General features: G+C 42.9%; 1 protein-coding gene across 5 annotated transcripts in view; it reads left to right on the top strand.

The window, feature by feature from the left end:
* Positions 1-12,340: 12,340 nt before the first annotated feature.
* LOC137421245 (retinoblastoma-like protein 1) overlaps positions 12,341-14,533 on the top strand; it is a 165,440-nt gene continuing 163,247 nt past the window's right edge. For 3 of the 5 annotated variants that reach the window (XM_068107111.2, XM_068107112.2, XM_068107116.2), the window contains exon 1: positions 12,341-12,724. In XM_068107111.2, coding sequence (XP_067963212.2) covers positions 12,470-12,724 — 255 coding nt within the window. In that variant the 5' untranslated portion in view covers positions 12,341-12,469. The remainder of the gene's footprint in view (positions 12,725-14,533) is intronic. The other 2 variants (XM_078771668.1, XM_068107114.2) reach the window with 2 other exon arrangements.

Here is a 14,533-nt window from a genome sequence, read left to right on the forward strand (position 1 = left end):
GAGCCCGGAGAGGTCAGCCAGCAGCCGCAGGTTGGCTGACCAAAGCGCCAAGCACAACAGGCTGGTCCAGAGCACGACACGCGAGGAGGGTCGAGGAATGAAAATGAGCAGCCCGAGGACCAATAGAGAGCCGAGGACATGCAGGCCAAGAGCCGAGGAGGCAGCCGGGCAACAGCCAGCGAGTGTCCTGCAGCTCGACGACCGCGGCGGTGGCCAACAGGGAGCCAGCCGGCTGTCCAGGCAACCCACAGGAGAGCAACCCAAGAAAACAAAAGGCAGGACAGGTGCGAGATGCCCGGGAGCGGGCAGGAGGCAGCGGCGGAAGAGCCGGGCAGGTGAAGCCGGGAGGATCAAGCAGAGAGCAGACCCGTTGGCCAAAAAGCCGCCAAGATTACTAGAAAAGCAGATTCCGTACCTTTATCCAGCCGGAGAACGCGCGGCACGTGCGCCTTCCGTCGGAGAACAAACAGCGCCAGCGTCACCATACGCGGCGCACGTGGCGGCGTCCACAATCCACAAAGTCCACAATCCAATCCACAATCAACAAAAGGCAGGTCAGGTGTGAGATGTCAGGTCGGAAAAGTAGAAGAAGTAGACCCTGTACATCTATCCAGTCGGAGAAGCGGCGAACAAGCAGCGCCAGCGTCCTCTCACAGACCGGACCGGAAGTCCGGTGATGTAGATCAAATCTGTGCAGCCTCTTTCTAATGGTAGACTCGTGCACTTTGACATCAACAGTGGCAAGAGCTGTAGGTCCCGTGATGACATTCTAGGGTTCTTCGAGACGTCTTTCAGCAACTTGCGGTCTGCTCTCAGGCTGAACCTGCTGGGGCGGCCTTGCCTGAACAAGTTGGCAGTTGTTTGGAATCTTCTCCACTTGTAAATGATCTTCCGGACAGTCGAATGTTTGATTTCAAATTGTTTGGAGATCTTTTTAAATCCCTTCCCAGACTCGTAGGCATCTATAACCTTCTTTCTGAAGGCGTCAGAGAGCTCTTTTGATCTAGGCATGGTAACGCCGCACACTTCAACAACAAAGAGCAAACCAAACTAAATATCTGAGGTTTAAATAAGACAGGTTCCTCCAAGATCCTCTCTAACGATGTTCTAATCATTTGCACCTAAGCTGGTGCACCTGATTCTAATTTTATGTATTTGAAGTAGTGATAAATGTAGGGGTGTACTTACTTTTTCCACATGCGAAATTTGCATTTATGTTTATTTGAATTATACAATGGACTACAAAATGTAAATGTTTCATGATATTTGTTATGTTATATCACCTTTATCTGTCAATATTGTTGAAATGAAGATCAAATAGCTGTATGTTGAAATATGTTGAAAAAGTCAAAACTTTACATGGGGTGTACTTACTTTTTCACGTGACTGTAGATTACAGCAGAGTGCTCTTTGATGTTTCTTCCAGGCTGAACTGCATGGTATTCTCGAGGAATCAGGAGGTTTGGAAATTCCATCCTCAACAAAGTGGCCTGCATCCCCAAGCCCATGTACTCAGGTACACAGGTAGCTTCTTCCCCTCCCCCACACGACCTCAACTTCTGGCCCAGGATTTTGGTTTTCTGGCTTTCTATTTATGAAGCTTTGAATTGTGGCCAAGTGCACAAGTACATGTACTAACTCAGGCAGGTTGAAGTGTTGTGGTGGTCAGGTGGTGGAGGCGCAGTGGTTGAAATGGTTTTGTGGTGGTTGAGCTGTGATTGAGGCATGTGTTCGGACAAGGTGAATTTGAATTGCGAGCGAGCGTTGGAATGGTGTGCTTGAATGATGATTTATAAAAGTACTTTGCAATAAAGTTTGGGCGTCTGAGTGGACGATTGGCAAGGTGGTTATCTCGGTGGTGGCTGAATGGTGGTGGGAGTGCTGCTGTGGCTGTGTGGCAGTTTGGTTCTGGCACACAGTTTCAAACGGAGCTTTGGCATGCACATGCAAATGAGGGAGCATGTGAAGGAGCGTCATGCAAAGTCCAATGTGGCGAGAGAGACAGAGACAGAGACAGACAGACGGTGTGAGTTTGGCTTTAAAATAAAGATAGATGGGGGGTGGCGTCGGGAGGGAATGGACAAAAAGCCTTACTGATCCCTCAACGCATATCCCCTTTGAAACCCACTAGACAAAAGAGAGGCTTGTCTGGAACATTTAATAATGAAATAACTAAATCGGGAACCTGTACGTCGTGTGCCATTGCTGTGGGGCGACGGTTTGCAGAACCGTAACAATATTAAGTTTGATTTTAAAGCATCATGAAATAAGGTCAGGCGGCATCAAAATGTGAATACTTTTGCAGGCCATTGTAACTCTTCTTATTTGTGATTGAGAACATGATAAAGACCTCACAAAGCTCATGCAGGATTGATCGATTCTTACTCATCCAATTATACACGGCTGCTGGCTGACTCTATGAGTGCTTCAGACTCTACGAGTCCTGCGCACGAATGGAAAATATTTAGGGGGTGCTTCAAACCCTTTGAGAAAATCCAATATATAATGCAGTTAATGCAATCTGTTCAGCCAAAAACTCTGCTCAACAATGAAAACGTATGCTTTTTATCATACCAGCAGATATACCCATCAAGGACAGGTGGTATGGTATGGGATTTGATAGGTGGGGACGGCCATAGAACGACAACCATATGAAGAATGGAATAAATGGATACAACGATGAACGGTTTATGTTTTGTATCCCATTGATAGGCTGGATCTGCATCTGACCTTGACCAAAACCCAATCAGCTTGTTCTTGTCACCTTCCTAAATCATCCACCAAGTTTTGTCATAATCTGTCCATAACGTTTTGAGATATCATGCTTTATATCGTTTTTATCCCAATTTGTCAATGGTGGAAAATCACTAACATTTCTAGTATCTGTTTGTGGATCTTCAGAAAAATCGAATCAATTCGTCCTTGTCACACATCCAACCTGTACACCAAGTTTCGTCCGAATCCATCAATAACCTTTTGAGATATCCTGCTCACAAACCGGCAAACAAACAGACAGACTGGGATGAAAACATAACATCTCTCCACCTTCAGAGACTGAGCTAACAATGAGTTTAGTAATTAAATTTGAGGTTTCAAAGTGTTTTGATGTCGGAGAACGAGTGGTTGATCTCGAGAGAGCGCATGAATTGCAGCTGAGTGAATTTTCCAATGATTTCTGCGGAGCTGGCAATGTCTTGCTTTTCAGGGTCTATGGTTGGCTGTCACATGCATGTGTATGTCACGTGCATTTCACAGTAGACTCATAAAGGTAAGAAATGTAAGTTTGTAGAGAATTATATCGTTTATTTAAAAGGAAAATGAAGTTAAAACTCAAGCAAAGATCGTATAGCTTTGGCTCTTATAGGTCTTGTTCCACCTTATACCACCATCTTATCAGGGCGATGGAAAATGTAGGGATTCACGGGTATCGTACGGAAGGAGGCTTGTGGATCAGTGCAAACATCTTGTAGACCTGAAGTTTGTGTGTTTCGAGAGTTTGAAGCAGAGGTGCTCATTTCCCATTTAAGGAATCAAGTGAGAAGCGAGGAAGTGTCAGCATTCTTTCTGTCATCGACGAGAGGGTGGTGATGTATGAAAAGGCTGTGGTCTTAGCGCAAGAGGCTGGAGCGACCTCCAAGAAGAGACGCTATGAGAGAGGCCTTAAGGTACATTAGCACTTTCTCGTAATCTGCATACACTCTGACTTTGCTGACTATTATGCCAATTGTGCAGTTTATTTCATTTTCACCATTAGACGCTAAAGACCATGCAAAAAGCCACTCAGCAGGGCAAGCCCATTGCTGAGGCCGACATCCCTCCAGCTGTATGGACCGGTGCAGTTCTAAACCCGAGCCCACTCGATGGACCTCCCGCCACCAGTCCCTCGTCCCCTGGTTCACTGCCACAGCCGAGCTCCTCGATTGCCACACTGGTGGAACGAAGCAGTCCAGAGGCTCGTTCACCACCTATGCCTCCGGGTCCTCATCCATCACCTTCTGAAACACCTCCACCTCCTTGTCCACCACGTAAGTGCATATTACTGCCAAACAGGAAGCAGTGACCAAAGGAAATGAAGGTGTGTCCACTGTGATGGTTGATCTTGTAAAAATGTTGAATTAATGAAGATATATAGGAAGTAGAATTAATCCTTCCCAAGATGGCTTTTTTGGAAATCATCTAATTTTGTATGAATTTAAACAAGCATCTAGCTTCTGATTTGATAAATGTGCAGTGCATGTACCATAGCTTTTCAAAGATGTTTTCCGAGTGCGACCACCATTGAATAACTAAGTAGTTAAAGTACTTTAAGTAGTAGCTTCGTACTTTAAGTAGTTCAGTACTTTAAGTAGTTCAGTACTTTAAGTAGTTTAGTACTTTAAGTAGTTCAGTACTTTAAGTAGTTTAGTACTTTAAGTAGTTTAGTACTTTAAGTAGTTCAGTACTTTAAGTAGTTCAGTACTTTAAGTAGTTTAGTACTTTAAGTAGTTTAGTACTTTAAGTAGTAGCTTCGTACTTTAAGTAGTTCAGTACTTTAAGTAGTTCAGTACTTTAAGTAATTCAGTACTTTAAGTAGTTTAGTACTTTAAGTAGTTTAGTACTTTAAGTAATAACTTCGTACTTTAAGTAGTTCAGTACTTTAAGTAGTTCAGTACTTTAAGTAATTCAGTACTTTAAGTAGTTCAGTACTTTAAGTAGTTTAGTACTTTAAGTAGTAGCTTCGTACTTTAAGTAGTTCAGTACTTTAAGTAGTTCAGTACTTTAAGTAATTCAGTACTTTAAGTAGTTTAGTACTTTAAGTAGTTTAGTACTTTAAGTAATAGCTTCGTACTTTAAGTAGTTCAGTACTTTAAGTAGTTCAGTACTTTAAGTAGTTCAGTACTTTAAGTAGTTTAGTACTTTAAGTAGTTTAGTACTTTAAGTAGTTTAGTACTTTAAGTAATAGCTTCGTACTTTAAGTAGTTCAGTACTTTAAGTAGTTCAGTACTTTAAGTAGTTCAGTACTTTAAGTAATTCAGTACTTTAAGTAGTTTAGTACTTTAAGTAGTTTAGTACTTTAAGTAATAGCTTCGTACTTTAAGTAGTTCAGTACTTTAAGTAGTTCAGTACTTTAAGTAATTCAGTACTTTAAGTAGTTCAGTACTTTAAGTAGTTTAGTACTTTAAGTAGTAGCTTCGTACTTTAAGTAGTAGCTTCGTACTTTAAGTAGTTCAGTACTTTAAGTAGTTCAGTACTTTAAGTAGTTCAGTACTTTAAGTAGTTTAGTACTTTAAGTAGTAGCTTCGTACTTTAAGTAGTAGCTTCGTACTTTAAGTAGTTTAGTACTTTAAGTAGTAGCTTCGTACTTTAAGTAGTTCAGTACTTTAAGTAATTCAGTACTTTAAGTAGTTTAGTACTTTAAGTAGCTTCAAACAGCAGATTGGAAACAACTTGGCCAGATAATATTGAAATACAGTTTTCTTTGTTGATTTCTTCCAAAACTTGCACCTCTTCTAAGCTTTTTATGCCTTCACTGACTGGTATTATGTTTTTGGGTTGTCTGTCCGGCTGTCCATCCGTCTGTGATAATTTTTCGTTCCTGCATTCTGAAAGGCTGAAGGATTTAAATCAAATTTGGTGCAGGTATGTATAATAAGGAAAAGATGAACTGATTAGATTTTGCTGTCACGAGGTCAAAGGCCAGATGTCATGTGAGGTAAAAATCCTGTTACTGCGATATCTTGTGAACCGTTTATTATATGCAAATTGTTTTTTTTTAGGTCTGTGATGAAGAAACTGCGATGAAGCACATGAAGCACTTTTGGTTGAAAGTATTGATACAAAACTTGGCTGGATGTAGCAATTGGAGAGCTTGCTCTCAACAACATTAAAGGTTTCTTTCACAAGGTGCATTTTACGGGTGAACAATTTTGTGTTTTATTTATAAAACACCCATTTTATGGATGTATTAGGTGTACCGGAAAGTAATGTCGTTTTTCAAACAGGAATACACAGCTTTAAAAAACGACACGACTTTCAGGTACACCGAATACATACAATGTATTTATTTTATGGGTGTTTTATGGGTGACGGGATACAAGGAGTAATCGACATCAGGCACATTCTCATTTTCCTCCATATTTTCCATTCAAGTCGTCCCTATCAGTGCATCAGCCACCATCTCAACACCACCATCAATAAATAAATTAATCATAGTCACCAATGAAACAACAAGAAGGCGTCATGCGGAGCACGATACTTGCAAAATCGTACCTGCATAATGATACTTGCAAAATCCACCCCCCACCCCCAAGAAAAAAAATTCCATTGATACAGCAAATTGTCCATTTCATCAAGATGAAAATTGACAATCTTGATCAATCTCGGGTCAATAGGAACAAAAGTGACGATTTTTCAGCTGAAAAATGATGTTTTTGGAAGGTTGACCTTGGGTTGACCTTTGACCTTTTGACCTCAAAAATAGTTAGTTTGAACTATTTAGTGACTCAGTGTGCAAATGCTGTTCAATTTTCATGTCAATCGGATGAAAAATGAGGATTTTAGAAATTCGGCGTATGTTGACCTTTTCGCCGATGTTGACCTTTTGGCCTATGTTCACCTAAAATATAATTTGTGGTTGAATTCAGTGACCAGATATGCAAGTCCTCTTCAAATTTCAAGTCAATTGGATGAAAATTGAGGATTTTAGAAATTTGGCCTATGTTGACCTTTTGGCATATGCTGACCTCAAGAATACTTGGTGGATGAATTCAGTAACAAGATATGCAAGTCCTCTGCAAATTTCAAATCAATTAGATGAAAATTTAGGATTTTAGAAATGTGGCCTATGTTGACCTCAAATATACTTGGTGGTTGAATTCAGTGACCAATATTATGCAAGTCCTCTTCAAATTTCAAGTCAATTGAAAGGATAGGCAATTGAATTGATCGGATAGGATAGGATAGGATAGGCAGCCGTGAGGAGAAGCAGGCGTGAGACGAAGCAGCCGTGAGGATAGGTAGCCGTGAGGATAGGTAGCCGTGAGGATAGGTAGCCGTGAGGATAGGTAGCCGTGAGGATAGGTTGCCGTGAGGATAGGTAGCCGTGAGGAGAATGGCGCGCTGGTTGCGTGAACACTGCAGCACCTCAGAGATCGTGTTGAGGAGATTTTCCCGCCCGTCTCGATCACCCGATATTTCACATCTCCACAGGACTCTGCGCTTCGGGCCCCTCCACCCATCCGAAGCGCAGCTTGACTCAGCTGTGGGACGAGGCATCCTTGAGGATAATGGCGCGCTGGTTGTCTGAAGACCACAGTACCTCAGCGATCGTGTTGAGGAGATTTTCCCGCCCGTCTCGATCACCCGATATTTCACATCTCCTCAGGACTCTGCGCTTCGGGCCCCTCCACCCATCCGAAGCGCAGCTTGACTCAGCTGTGAGACGAGGCATCCTTGAGGAGAATGGCGCGCTGGTTGCGTGAACACTGCAGCACCTCAGAGATCGTGTTGAGGAGATTTTCCCGCCCGTCTCGATCACCCGATATTTCACATCTCCTCAGGACTCTGCGCTTCGGCCCCTCCACCCATCCCAAGCGCAGCTTAACTCGTTAACAGTTAAAATAAACTTCACGATCGGTTGACTTATTGTGCTTTCAATCGTTTCATGGCCAAATAATTGAGGTGATGAAGCTTGTCCCGAAACCTCGATATGTCAATGCGTTGGACATTTTGTCTCGGGAATGCTATTTTAACAATACAGGTGATGGACATGACACAAAGTCCCGTATGGAATGCCGAATACAACAAGGTCCAGGTGATGGACGTGACACAAAGTCCCGTATGGAATGCCGAATACAACAAGGTCCAGGTGATGGACGTGACACAAAGTCCCGTATGGAATGCCGAATACAACAAGGTCCAGGTGATGGACATGACACAAAGTCCCGTGTGGAATGCCGAATACAACAAGGTCCAGGTGATGGACATGACACAAAGTCCCGTGTGGAATGCCGAATACAACAAGGTCCAGGTGATGGACATGACACAAAGTCCCGTGTGGAATGCCGAATACAACAAGGTCCAGGTGATGGACATGACACAAAGTCCCGTGTGGAATGCCGAATACAACAACGTCCAGGTGATGGATGTGACACAAAGTCCCGTATGGAATGCCGAATACAACAAGGTCCAGATGATGGACATGACACAAAGTCCCGTGTGGAATGCCGAATACAACAAGGTCCAGGTGATGGACATGACACAAAGTCCCGTGTGGAATGCCGAATACAACAAGGTCCAGGTGATGGACATGACCCAAAGTCCCGTATGGAATGCCGAATACAACAAGGTCCAGGTGATGGACATGACACAAAGTCCCGTGTGGAATGCAGAATACAACAAGGTCCAGGTGATGGACATGACCCAAAGTCCCGTGTGGAATTTCGAATACAACAAGGTCCAGGTGATGGACATGACACAAAGTCCCGTGTGGAATGCCGAATACAACAAGGTCCAGGTGATGGACATGACACAAAGTCCCGTATGGAATGCCGAATACAACAAGGTCCAGGTGATGGACATGACACAAAGTCCCGTATGGAATGCCGAATACAACAAGGTCCAGGTGATGGACATGACACAAAGTCCCGTGTGGAATGCCGAATACAACAAGGTCCAGGTGATGGACGTGACACAAAGTCCCGTGTGGAATGCCGAATACAACAAGGTCCAGGTGATGGACGTGACACAAAGTCCCGTATGGAATGCCGAATACAACAAGGTCCAGGTGATGGACATGACACAAAGTCCCGTATGGAATGCCGAATACAACAAGGTGCAGGTGATGGACGTGACACAAAGTCCCGTGTGGAATGCCGAATACAACAAGGTCCAGGTGATGTACATGACACAAAGTCCCGTATGGAATGCCGAATACAACAAGGTGCAGGTGATGGACATGACACAAAGTCCCGTGTGGAATGCCGAATACAACAAGGTCCAGGTGATGGACATGACACAAAGTCCCGTGTGGAATGCCGAATACAACAAGGTCCAGGTGATGGACATGACACAAAGTCCCGTATGGAATGCCGAATACAACAAGGTCCAGGTGATGGACATGACACAAAGTCCCGTGTGGAATGCCGAATACAACAAGGTCCAGGTGATGGACATGACACAAAGTCCCGTGTGGAATGCCGAATACAACAAGGTCCAGGTGAAGTACATGACACAAAGTCCCGTATGGAATGCCGAATACAACAAGGTGCAGGTGATGGACATGACACAAAGTCCCGTATGGAATGCCGAATACAACAAGGTGCAGGTGATGGACATGACACAAAGTCCCGTGTGGAATGCCGAATACAACAAGGTGCAGGTGATGGACATGACACAAAGTCCCGTGTGGAATGCCGAATACAACAAGGTCCAGGTGATGGACGTGACACAAAGTCCCGTGTGGAATGCCGAATACAACAAGGTCCAGGTGATGGACATGACACAAAGTCCCGTGTGGAATGCCGAATACAACAAGGTCCAGGTGATGTACATGACACAAAGTCCCGTATGGAATGCCGAATACAACAAGGTGCAGGTGATGGACATGACACAAAGTCCCGTGTGGAATGCCGAATACAACAAGGTCCAGGTGATGTACATGACACAAAGTCCCGTGTGGAATGCCGAATACAACAAGGTCCAGGTGATGGACGTGACACAAAGTCCCGTGTGGAATGCCGAATACAACAAGGTCCAGATGCGAGACGGACTTTGAACCGTTTAATATCCAGATTTAGTGAATTCTCTTATGTTTACAAAAAGTATTCACACACTGGAAGACGTGAAGATTTTAAAAATTCTGGATGCTTCCAACCAGGTGAAGTCCGATTGGGTGGATCAGTGACGTGGCTGCTGTTGCTCTGAACAATCTAAATGGCGATCATCACGTGGTGCGAGCAAAGGTAGCTCTATAATACATTCATGACACGTGCTCATGTTAGCAGCACAGACAGGCATGACGTCGTTATATATGTTAACATAATGGTTACCTGCCCTGCCATCTCCTTCAACACTCCCGGATGTTTATCCGGCCCCAAAGCTTTATCTTCTTTCGTCAACTCCAGGAAAGACACCAGGTAATGTGAAAAAACAACGGAATAACTCGTACGGGTCGACAGGATGTCCAGTTTAACGTCCATCCGAGGGACGGTGCACACACTGATGAATCTCCCTACCTGGGAAATACCTTGATGACAGTCTATACCTGTGTCGGGATTCTAACCCAGGATTGACAGGTTCGAGGCGCGTGTGCACATGTCTAGGCCATCCTGTCAGCCCTTACCTGAGGTACTAAATAAAAAAACTTCTTTATTTAAATATACTAGGGGGTCCGTTGGTCCGTTATACCAAAGTTTCATTGGTCTTCACGGCCTTGTAGCATACCTGCCTTGTAGCATACCTGCCTTCCGAACTCATGAAGCTCTTTTGGGTTTACACCTGTAAGTTTGAATTCGCTTTAATGCCCTCTTGTTTAGTCCCCTTGGCCCACTCCTCCCTCTCACAGATGGATGAAAGGACCGATAACATATACACCTCGTGGCGGTTTTAAACAACATCCATGCGAACATCCACGTGATTTAATCACCGACCTGTATGCAAATTACAGATGACCGTGGGGACCCATCACTTGACATGCGAACATACAATATCCGCCTGACAAGTTCATGCATGTGATGAGGCCTATGTTGACCTTTTGGCCTATGGTGACCTCACAAATACTTGGTGGATGAATTCAGTAACAAGATATGCAAGTCCTTTGCAAATTTCAAATCAATTAGATGAAAATTTAGGATTTTAGAAATGTGGCCTATGTTGACGTTTTGGCCTATGTTGACCTCAAATATACTTGGTGGTTGAATTCAGTGACCTGATATGCAAGTCCTCTTCAAATTTCAAGTCAATCGGATGAAAATTGAGGATTTTAGAAATTTGGCCTATGTTGACCATTTGGCCTATGTTGACCTCAAAAATACTTGGTGGTTGAATTCAGTGAGCAGATATGCAAGTGGTCTTCAAATTTCAAGTTAATCGGATGAAAATTGAGGATTTTAGAAATTTAGCAAAGTTGGTGACCTTTGGCCTATGTTGACCTTTTGACCTATTGACCCCAGAAACAACAGCCTTCTTGCTTTTGAACAACTCTACCATTTGGTGAAGTTTCGTGAAGATCGGTTGAAAATTGTGACCTGTAGGGTGGTGACAAACAAACAGCCAGACAGACAGAACCACAAACACAACCGACCAATATACTTGAATAATCTTCGATTTTGCAAGTAATAAACAGACAGACAGACAGAACCACAAACACAACCGACCAATATACTTGAATAATCTTCGATTTTGCAAGTAATAAACAGACAGACAGACAGACAGACAGACAGACAGAACCACAAACACAACCGACCAATATACTTGAATAATCTTCGATTTTGCAAGTAATAAACAGACAGACAGACAGACAGACAGACAGAACCACAAACACAACCGACCAATATACTTGAATAATCTTCGATTTTGCAAGTAATAAACAGACAAACAGACAGACAGACAGACAGAACCACAAACACAACCGACCAATATACTTGAATAATCTTCGATTTTGCAAGTAATAAACAGACAGACAGACACAACCGACCAATATACTTGAATAATCTTCGATTTTGCAAGTAACAAACCCGTCCCTTACGGAACTAAGTTGCATGCACGCTTGAACGCACGCGCACGCGCACGTGCACTTGACCTTGGGTAACAACATGGCGCCTATTGTTTAGTTGGCCAAACTCTCTCTATCTACAGCTCTGACACAGACCAACATCTCTCTTATATAGTAAAAAATGTTGGACAATACGAATGCACGATTATGTATCAGAATGAACAAAGAAGGGAAATTGAATTGAACAGACTCTCTTTCCCTGTGTTTAGTTTAGTGACGAATCTGCTGAAAGGAAATCGTCGATAACATTAGCACGTAAATTGTGGCGATCAAGTAGGCTTTACCGTGCTTATACACCGACCAAGTTTTGTGGCGAGCTGTACCATAAACCGTGCGGAGATTTTTTATATATTTCATTGATTAATGTTCACCATATAATCTATCTGAATTAAATTTCGCTTTGGAATGTATTTACAAAAGGAAATTAAAAAAATCTAAAATTATTGATCCAGCCCGTATCTGAGGTAGGAACCGTTGCTGGAACATCAAGCTTTTGAAGTAAATTACGACGATAACGTGGAAACGTTTGTGAGGAACATTTTGTTATCTTTTCGTGTTCAGAATTGAGCGGAAGTGAAGTCACAGGGTGGAGGCGGGGCGGGGGCGTGGTAAAGTTGGCGCCACTTTGTAGCGCGGTGCATTGTGGTCGGAGAGTAGGTTTTGTTTCGTGTTATCTGTTAAAGTACTGTATCTTAAACTAAAAAAAGCGGGAACCTCATGACCCGAGGAAAAAGTGAGCAAAATAGCGAAGAGGAGGCAAATAATGAGGAGGAAGAAGAGGAAGAAGAAGTGCTGGCGGAAGAGATGGGAGACGACGTAAACGACGAAGTGACAAATCAAAGTGAAGATGAAGATGAAGATAAGGTGAAACAAAAGTTGGATGAACTGTGCAGTGGACTGAACATGGACGAGGAAACAGCGACGGAAGCTTGGAACAGCTTTGTCCGGATTCGAACCAACTACACATTGGAGGTATTAGAATGACGTTACAGCTACTAGTACTAGTACAACCTGTTTGTTACCTGTTACCTGTGGTCGTGTTGCGCTTTACTTAGCGATGGTTCCGTTTCCTTGCCCTCATTTTTGCTGCTGTGATGTCGCGGATCACAGTCGGGCCTGAGCTGAAGTCTCGGTTTGTGTGTGTCAGACGAGGATCCCTGCAGACCATAACCATACCACAGTGTATGTAATTCGAGGAGTGTCTATTTTTGTCTGTGTTTCAGTGCGTTGTTTCACTTCTTCGAACTCCTGAACCGCTGGATGGTATGAGTAGGAAACAGGTGTGTGTGTGTGTATATGTGTGTGTGTATATGTGTGTGTGTGTATGTGTGTATATGTATGTGTGTATATGTATGTGTGTATATGTAGTGTGTGTGTGTGTGTGTGTATTTATTTATATGTGTGTCTGCGTGTGCGTGACGTTGGTTGTTATCTCCATATACAGGTTTCAAAACGTGGAACGGAGTCCTCCCAGGTGTTGAAGCATCCACCTCCGTTTCAATAAGGGATCATGATCCATGGACCAGTTTATGAAGATTTCTTGTTCTCAAAGTTTTATTCTGAGGGATGTTTTTTTTTGAGATCTCTGTGAGGTTCTTCTTCATCATTCCTGTTGCTCCAATAATCATTGGTACAACTTCGGCGCTCTTCAGATTCCAGGATCTTTTCACTTCCTTTTTGAGGTCTTGGTATTTGGTCATTTTCTTGATTTCTGAGTCGTTTAGGCCAAAATTACTGGGAACTGAAACCTCATTTAGCAATGCTGTCTTTTCCTTTTTGTATTTGAGTACAATGTACAGTTGCATACTTTGTTTTGCTATGTTCACACTTGATGGGACCATGAGGTTGTATCTGGGTGTTGTGTTAGTGGATGACAAAGGGTATCAAATGACAGAAAATCCGACAATTAAGTAAACAGGTATTTATTTAATACGGAATGAAAAATGGTGACTGGCCAGTAGCGCGTACTGCAAAGTACACGGAAAAAATAAAATATACATTTGGAAATGGCTTGGCACAATTCCGTAATGAAAGTACATATTTATGATAGTTATGACAATAAGAAGGTGAGCAAAGACAGCAGGTGCAATATGGCATGTATGAAATATCTGATAATGTGATTACGTCAGTGTAACATTTATACTGTAATATGATAGAAAGATTTATGGGAAATATTACACAAAGTGAGCAAAGAAAATGTCAACACAGTTTACCCAAAGACTTCACGATAATAACATTCCATCGTTGTCCAGCAATTCACTAATTACAGGTTTGCAAATCTAAATTTTTCGTCCCCTAATGCACATGTCTTGCATTCAAAGCCATTTAGAGAATGAACTAGAACGGCACTCGGTAGAGCGCATACCTCCACCTGGTGAACAGTTTATGTTTTGTATCCCCCCGATAGGCCGAATCTGGATTCGGACCTAAACCAAAATCGAATCGGCTTGTTCTTGTCACCTAACCAACTCGTCCACAACCTTTTAAAATATCATGTTATATATCGATTTTCGCCCGATCTCTCAATGGTGAAGAATCGCTTACAAAATTAAATAATTCTCATATCCGAATCCATATTCAGATCTTCACAAAAATCGAATCTATTTGTCCTTGTCAGACACCCAACGCGCCCACCAAGTTTGTCCAAATCCGTCCACAACTTGTTGAGATATCCTGCTATGTATCATTTTGACCCGATCTCCCAATGGTGAAGAATCACTTTAAAACTTCTCGTAGCCGGATCCAAATCTGGATCTTCACCAAAATCTATTCATTTCGTCC

Source organism: Myxine glutinosa, chromosome 2 (assembly GCF_964187855.1).
Source record: "Myxine glutinosa chromosome 2, kmMyxGlut1.1, whole genome shotgun sequence".
Classification (NCBI taxonomy): Eukaryota; Metazoa; Chordata; class Myxini; order Myxiniformes; family Myxinidae; genus Myxine; species Myxine glutinosa.